The sequence below is a fragment of the Suricata suricatta genome, chromosome 11 (assembly GCF_006229205.1).
Source record: "Suricata suricatta isolate VVHF042 chromosome 11, meerkat_22Aug2017_6uvM2_HiC, whole genome shotgun sequence".
Lineage (NCBI taxonomy): Eukaryota > Metazoa > Chordata > Mammalia > Carnivora > Herpestidae > Suricata > Suricata suricatta.
In genome coordinates this window covers 4,955,900-4,963,074 of record NC_043710.1, presented here as the reverse complement: position 1 = coordinate 4,963,074, position 7,175 = coordinate 4,955,900, and the positions used below count along the sequence as shown (strand labels likewise).

Genomic DNA, 7,175 nt, shown 5'->3' with positions numbered 1-7,175 from the left:
CAGGAGAGGCACATGACCGGGGACAGAGCCTGACCTCTGGAGCCAGAAAGACCTGGCTCTATCCTCAGCCAGCTGTCCAGTGTGTTACCTTGGGCGATTCACTCCCCTTTGCTGTCCCCATCAGGAAAATAATGCCAACTTCCCAAGGTTGCCAGGATTTGCAATGGTATGCGTGGAGGGCCATGCCTAGTGGATCCCAAGAAAATGTCCGTGACACTGTCACCTCCACAGGCATTTGCGAAGTACTGACACGCATCTCCCATGAGCTTCATGGCAGGTTGCCCTCCACATCAGGTCAGGAGGGGCCCTGCCACAGGTTAGTGGGTGAGAGGAAGCACGTGTCAGTGCCCTCCAGGGTGACAGGCTGGGGAAGGGTGTGCCACCTAGAGGGATGGATGGCAGCTGGTGTGGACATTGCCCCTGGCGCCAGCTTTCTAAGCAGTGGGTATTTGTGCTAGGCCTTACCTGCCAGCCAGTACCCCCTACCATGTTGCAAAGGGACACTCTTCTCCTTTAACCAGTGAGGGGACAGGCCCAAAGTCACACAGCCAGTGAGGGCCAGAGCCGGTCCTAAACCAGGAACATCTGATTCCAAAGCCAGGGCTCCTAGCCACCAAGTCACACTGTCTCCCTCCAGAGGACCTGAGGGGAGGGGTCTGGGGGGGCGGGGCTGGGAGGTAGGTGGAGCCCTTGTCTGTACCTACTAGTAGAGGGAGTGACAGGTGGCTAGGGTCCAGGGTGGATTGAACCTCTATCCCAGGGTCATCCTTGACTTCCCCATCTGCCCACCCTGGGACTCACCTTTCTCCCCACCCTTCCCCTGTACCTTCCCATGTGGCCTGGAGGCCTGCACTGACCTGCCACTAAGGGGCTGCCCCTCCAGGCAGCCAGGGCCTGCCTTGGAATGCCAGCGGGCGGGCGGGCTTGAAGTCCTCCTGAGTCACAGGCAGGCAGGGCCCCACCTGTCACAAGGTCTCCCTGTGCAGTGGTCCCACCAGCCAACCCTGAGCAAGTGAGTGAGGCTTGGGGACCCAAGCCAGAGCTGGCCTAGCATGCCCTCCAGCAGAGGGCTGTGCTGTGGCTCAGACCCTCTCTGTAACAGCCTCCCTTCTCATTGCTGCATTTTGTCCGGTTACAAAACCCATCCTGTTTCCATTCCTCCGGCCTTCGTGGAGAGGGGAGGGATGCACTCGGGCTCTTGGTCTGGGCTGGAGGGGCGTGTGGTCTGGGTGGCCTCCTCCTGAGGCCCAGCAGAGCAAATGAGAAAGGCACAAATAGCCAGGGCGTGGGAAGGGTTCCAGAAAGGCATCCTGGGGGAGATGGCATGGGGTAAGGGCCTGGCTGGATTATTATGAGAGGTCAAGAGGCAAAGCAGGGACCCCCCCCGAAAAGCTACAAGCTCCCCAGGGCACACAGTGAGTCTTGTTTATTATTTGTTCCCCAGTATCCAGAGCTGGAGAAGGTGCCGATGTTTACTGAACGAAAGTATGAATGAATGAATGAATGAATGGACACTCGAACGAACAAATGTAGGTTAATGTCATTCCAGGCGGAGGGGACAGAATGAAAGAAGGCTCAGAAATGGGACAGTCCCCCATCCAGGGGGACAAAGATAAAAATAACAGCAGCTGGCGTGTGCAGAGTGCTTATTCTGCGCCAGGCTAGGCACAGACCTTCCCCTGAATCCTTACAGCAGCCGCCTGCCTTTGGTCCTTTTAACATGCCCACGTTACCACCCAGAAGGCCGGAGAGGCCCAGTGACTTGCTGGGGCGCAGGGGTAGGAGGCGGCAGCACGAGGCCTCACCCCTGCTGGCCCCAACTGCCCCCCGCACACGGTCAGACTCCCCAGCCCGGAGCCGGGCTGCAGGCGTCCGCGGGCTCTCTCTGGCTTGGGCGGTTGGGGCCACCCCGCTTCACAAGCCGTCCTCACAGCCTCCGCCGTGTCCCCTTCTTCCTCAGAGCTACACCCCCACTGTGTTTGAGCGGCTCACCGTTAATCTGCAAATGAAGGGCAAACCCCTGAACCTCCAAATCTGGGACACAGCAGGTGGGTGTGCAGGGCTGCAAGGTGGGGGTGGGGGGTGCCCACAGGCCCAGGAGCCAAGCCCTACTCCTTTCCTTCTGAACCAAGGAGGCCAGCCAGTCTCCAAGGGACAGGTGTTGGCCGGGATCAGGGTCCCCAGGAACCCGAACCTTCTCTTCTTCTGCGCCTCTGTCTGCTGCCTCCCCCAGCCCAGCGTGGCCATCTGTGTCCTGGAGACAAGGGGGAATCCAGAGCTCTTTTCTCTCAAGGGGGGACTGTTTCACACCTCCTAGAAATTCCACCTTGGCTTTAGCTTCTGTAAGAACTGCCTGACCTTGACCCCTGCCCTCCAGCTTCCTGACCTCGCCCACATGAGGGATGAGGGTTCAGTTAAATCCACACCAGAGCTGAAAGCTAACCCCAGGGACAGCCATCAGCCGTCTCATCGCACACGCACAGGCCAAGGTGCCTTTGCTCAGGGTCCTACCTGTTTCGTGTTCCTCACACCCGTGCCTGGGCCAAAGCAGGCTTCTGCGGGATGGGCCGGCCCCTGCAGACTGGGCTTCTGCCCTACCCTCGCTCCTTCCAGAACAGGGCTCTCTGAGCAGTCTCTCACACAGGCCAGGGCTGGCACGACCCATGGGCAAGCCACGGGACCACCGCCCTGAGGGAGACATTCACGTGAAATGGCCAGCTGAGCCCCAGATTTGTATCAGACCTTGAGACACACAACTGGGCCCTGATCCCGACGCCCCTGTTTGGTGAGATGACCTCCCTGATGTCGGGGGATCCGGAGGCAGTGACGCCCCCGCTCTCCCCAGGACAAGTGGACTATGACCGCCTGCGGCCCCTGTTCTACCCTGACGCCAGCGTCCTGCTCCTCTGCTTTGATGTGACCAGCCCACACAGCCTCGACAACGTCTCTACCCGGGTAGGTACCCAGGGGCCACTCGCTCTGGCCCTGCCCTTGACTCAGCAGACTGCCAGAGTGTGGCAGGCTCTGGGTGGCATCAAGTCCAGCACCTTTGGCATAGATAGGGAAACTGAGGCCCAGAGCGAGGGCAGCGACTTGCCAGAGGTCCCACGGGGATTTGGTGGCAGGGTCTGGCCTCACATTCCCAGTCCACTGCTTGTTGCCTGCTTGGTCCAGGACTTAGAATGCTGTGGCTCTTTCCACCATGACCCTGCCCGAGAGCCCCAGGTGACGCAGAGGCCCCCGCGTCTCCCCAGCCCGGGTTGGCCCGAGGACGCATGGGTGGTCAGCTTGTAGCTCAGCCCCCACTCTGTGTGACGCTAGCTTTTAGCAGCCTCCCAAGCTGCCCCCCTCCTGGGTAGGTCCGGGTTCCCAGGTCTTCTCCCTGCTCACAGGTGTCAGGGATGTGGTCCCTTGAGATTTTCCGCTCCTGCCCCACCGCTGCCAGGCCTCCGTAAGAACTGTGTGCTCCAGGGCTCCTCTGAGCACGGCCAGTGGCAGCATTGATGACATTAACCACAGCAGTGACGCTAATGTTCACTGAGAACTTACCTCTGGGGGCGCGTCCACACAGTCACTCATCTACTCCGCCTGATGACCCGATGCAGACGGTATTGGTGTTATCCCCAGATTGGGTCCGTTGCCCCAAGAGACACATCTCTTCAAGTGGCAATCTCGATGGGGCGCCTGGGGGGCTCAGTCAGTTAAGCGTCTCACTGGTTCAGGTCATGATCTCATGGTTCGTGGGTTCGAGCCCCGCGTTGGGTTCTGTGCTGACAGATCAGAGCCCGGAGCCTCCTTCGGATTCTGTGTCTTCCTTTCTCTTTGCCCCTCCCCCACCTGTGCTGTGTCTCTCTCTGTCTCTCTCTCTCTCTCTCTCACAAAAAATGAATAAACATTAACAATTTTTTCTTAATTTAATAAAAATAAGGGGCAAACTGGGGTTTGAACCAGGCAGTCTGCTCCGCATAGTCATTCAGACTCTTTCTTGAACACACCTATGTACCAGGCACTGTTCTAGGTGCTGGGGCCCCAGGAGAGGTGATGGTGGGGGGAGGGGGAAATTGTGACCAGGGGGCGTGGTGAGAGGCGCCTGGGTATAGACCCTGTTTGGAAAGCCATCAGGAGGTGGGAGAAATGTCTCCACCAGAGCAAGTGGCAGGTGGACTTGCCGTTTCCCCGCCTGAGATGAGAAGGAGCAAGGGGTGGGTAAGGAGGTGGGAGATGGGGGCCTGTTGGACACCCCTGTGGAGGGCCAGGTAGACAGACGAAGGTCTTGGTCTGCCGTTCCCAGGAGAGGGCCGGGCCAGGCCTGGCAGGTCCATTTAGGAACTGCTGATGGGGAACAGCTCTGGGCAGGATGTGGGGAGGGGGTGAGGAGGACTCCTGGAGACCCAAGGAGAAGAACCAAGAGAGCAGGGTCCTAGGGCACAGCGCCACCCAGGATGCAGAGGAGGGAGAGACCCTGCCTGTGCCAGGGCTCAGGTAGGATGAAGGCTGAGGCTTGGCTGTTGGATTTAGCAAGGTGAGTCACGGTGGAGACCATTTTTGGAGACCGTCCTCAAGCGCAGTTTTGTGGAGGGGGTTGGGGTGGGGCAGTCAGCCCAGGACCCCACCTGGGCCCTATCTGGCTCCAAGAGCCAGACGGTTTGATGCCAGTATTTTTCCAGAACACAAACTGAGCAGGCCTACACTCCTGGAAACATAAAGCCCCGTCTCCGGATTCACCCCAGTCGTCGTCCAGGCTGGGCCAGCCAGGCCCCAGGGCCTCACATTCCAAAGAGCAGCTGACACAGAACAGGAGCGTTCCCTCCGACAGGCAGACAGCTGCTGCATCCATTTTGTGAGCTGCTTCATTTTTAAAGGATGACTTATTTCCATATCTATCTTACCTAGCTGGGAGGTGGACTTGGGAGCCCTTTCCTTGCAGAGTGGCAGGATTCTAGACCAGGTGGGAGCAGGGCTCTGGGTCCCAGCCCCTGGGCTCAAATCCTGCCACTTCTAGTCGTATGACCAAGGCCAAGTCATACAGCGTCTCTGAGCCTCAGTTAGTGCATCTGTACAATGGGATTGATGACAACTTGCTTCACAGGGACGTGCGGGATTGATGGTTTCGTACATGGGAAGTCTTAGAGCCTAGCTCAGAGTAGTGCCCCCTAAATGTTGGCTGTACTGATTATCACCGCTGGAGTCTGCCCGGGGGACAGGACGGTGGCCCGTCCTCCCTGTCTGCAGAGAAGAACAGGAACCCCGATGACTAATAACCACCACGCTGCCCCCCTCCCCACAGTGGTACCCGGAGGTGAACCACTTCTGCAAGGAGGTGCCCATCATTGTCGTGGGCTGCAAGACGGACCTGCGCAAGGACAAGTCACTGGTGAAGAAGTTGCGGAAAAACGGATTGGAGCCTGTGACCTACCACAGGGTAGGAAACTCAGTCCAGCAGCCCGGCTCTGGGGAGGTGGGGAGCTTCTGGGTATGCTGATCTAGCCCAGCCTGTCAGCAGTGCCCCACATCCGGCATACGTAAGTGTGGGTCAGGGCAGGGGTCATCTTGGAACTGCCTGGGCTTGGGAGTGGTACCTAGACTACCCTAGAAAGTTCTGCGTATGGAAGAGAGAGCAAGTGGTGTGCACATTCAGGTAATCCTACCCACCCACTTCACAGATCGAGAACCTGAGGTCTGGAGAACCCTTAGCTCTTCAGCCTGCAGGCCCTGCTTTGCTACATACCTGGGAAGTCGATTCGTTGGTGCTTTGAGAGGCGGGGACCTGAGTTGGAACTGAGGCAGGAAACCCGATGAAGCCACGAGAGCGCTTGGTCAAGACGGGGCAGGAGCTCTCGGTGTCCTAGAAAACCTGCCTTCCACCTTTGTCCCCGAGACACCCTAGGATGACCAGGAGGGCTGCGGGGAGGCAGGACGTGAGGCCCCCAAGGCCTCTACCTCCTGGCAGCCCCGTGCGCTCTCTCTGTCAGGGCCAGGAGATGGCGAGGTCCGTGGGCGCGGTGGCCTACCTCGAGTGCTCGGCGTTGCTCCAAGAAAATGTCCACGCGGTCTTCCAGGAAGCGGCCGAGGTGGCCCTGAGCAGCCGCAGTCGCAACTTCTGGAGGAGGGTTACCCGGAGCTTGTGTGTGCTGACCTGACACCTGAGGCCTTCCCTGCCCCCGCCACCCCAGCAGCACAGGAACGAGCTGGGTGCCGACCTTCCTTCCGCTCAGTTGGCTGGGCTGGACCCAGTCCCCGGGCTGTGACCACCAAACTACACCTCAAACAGATGGACAGCGTGAAGGCCGGGCACTGGACCCGGGTCTGTGGTCCCTGGGCCCGAGTGTAACCCCCTGCGGCCTGAGGAAGGGGGGGGTCCAGAGCCCACCAGCCCTGTGGAGGGCTAGTCCCGGAGTGCCTTAGAATGACTACCAGATGCCCCGCTCCCAGCCTGTACCCCACATCCGGAAGCAGCCCGCGCCTCTGGTGCCGCCTGGTGCCACCTTGCGGCTGTTCCCGGGCTGCACCTTCAGGACCTGGCGCTCTAGGACCCTGGGCCTGCACTCACACCTTGCCCTTTCCCCCTGCCCCTTGCCCATCCGGTGGTAACTATAACAACTAAAACAACATCGCTTGCCAGTTACATCTGTCCTTGTGCTTTCCACACACGTTCCGTAGCAGATCAGAATCCACCACGTGTCGGCACTGGAGTGGAACTACCCGGATCCAAACCTGGCTTTATCACCTTAGGACCTCGGGCAAATTACTTGAACCCTCTGCGCCTCAGTATCCTCATCTGTGAAACGGGACCAATCACAAATGATGTCACGGAGCCTTTAGATGAGTAAGAACCTCACGAGACACATGCAGAGAGTTTAGCAGGTGCATGGCACACAGAAAGTGCTCACAAAACGTTCACAAGCATTATTTTTGTTTATGATAAATATAGAATATGGCACAGCTGTCACATACGTAATATCCTCAATGATATATATTTATTGTCTCCCATTTTCCCAGGGGCTGGCAAATCCAAAACGTGTAGGGCAGGCTGGAGACTCGGGTAGTGGATGCTGCAGGCCTGAGGCTGAATTCTGCAGGGCGTCAAGTTGGCTGCTCAGGCAGGCTTTCTGTGTTGCCGACTTGAGGCAGAATTCCTGCTTCCTCGACAAATCCGCCGTTTTTCTTAAGGCCTC

General features: G+C 58.5%; 1 protein-coding gene across 2 annotated transcripts; it reads left to right on the top strand.

Moving 5' to 3' along the window:
* Positions 1-255: 255 nt before the first annotated feature.
* Positions 256-6,625, top strand: RHOD (ras homolog family member D). Of its 2 annotated transcripts, none has more exons than XM_029915160.1 (5): positions 256-294; positions 1,961-2,048; positions 2,846-2,955; positions 5,288-5,422; positions 5,973-6,625. In XM_029915160.1, exons 1-5 carry the CDS (start codon positions 262-264, stop codon positions 6,138-6,140), a joined length of 534 nt encoding a protein of 177 aa, XP_029771020.1. In that variant the 5' UTR covers positions 256-261; the 3' UTR covers positions 6,141-6,625. The 2 variants fall into 2 exon arrangements, with proteins under 2 accessions (XP_029771020.1, XP_029771021.1); XM_029915161.1 differs by lacking the exon at positions 256-294 and adding an exon at positions 1,485-1,529.
* Positions 6,626-7,175: the final 550 nt, after the last annotated feature.

What these genes read in the sequence shown, in the direction of transcription:
- RHOD (XM_029915160.1), top strand. Translation starts at nt 262, where the DNA reads ATGAGCTTCATGGCAGGTTGCCCTCCACATCAG. An exon ending in CAGGTTGCCCTCCACATCAG is followed by an intron (nt 295 to 1,960) that starts GTCAGGAGGGGC and finishes CTTCTTCCTCAG; the next exon opens with AGCTACACCCCCACTGTGTT. An exon ending in AGCCTGTGACCTACCACAGG is followed by an intron (nt 5,423 to 5,972) that starts GTAGGAAACTCA and finishes TCTCTCTGTCAG; the next exon opens with GGCCAGGAGATGGCGAGGTC.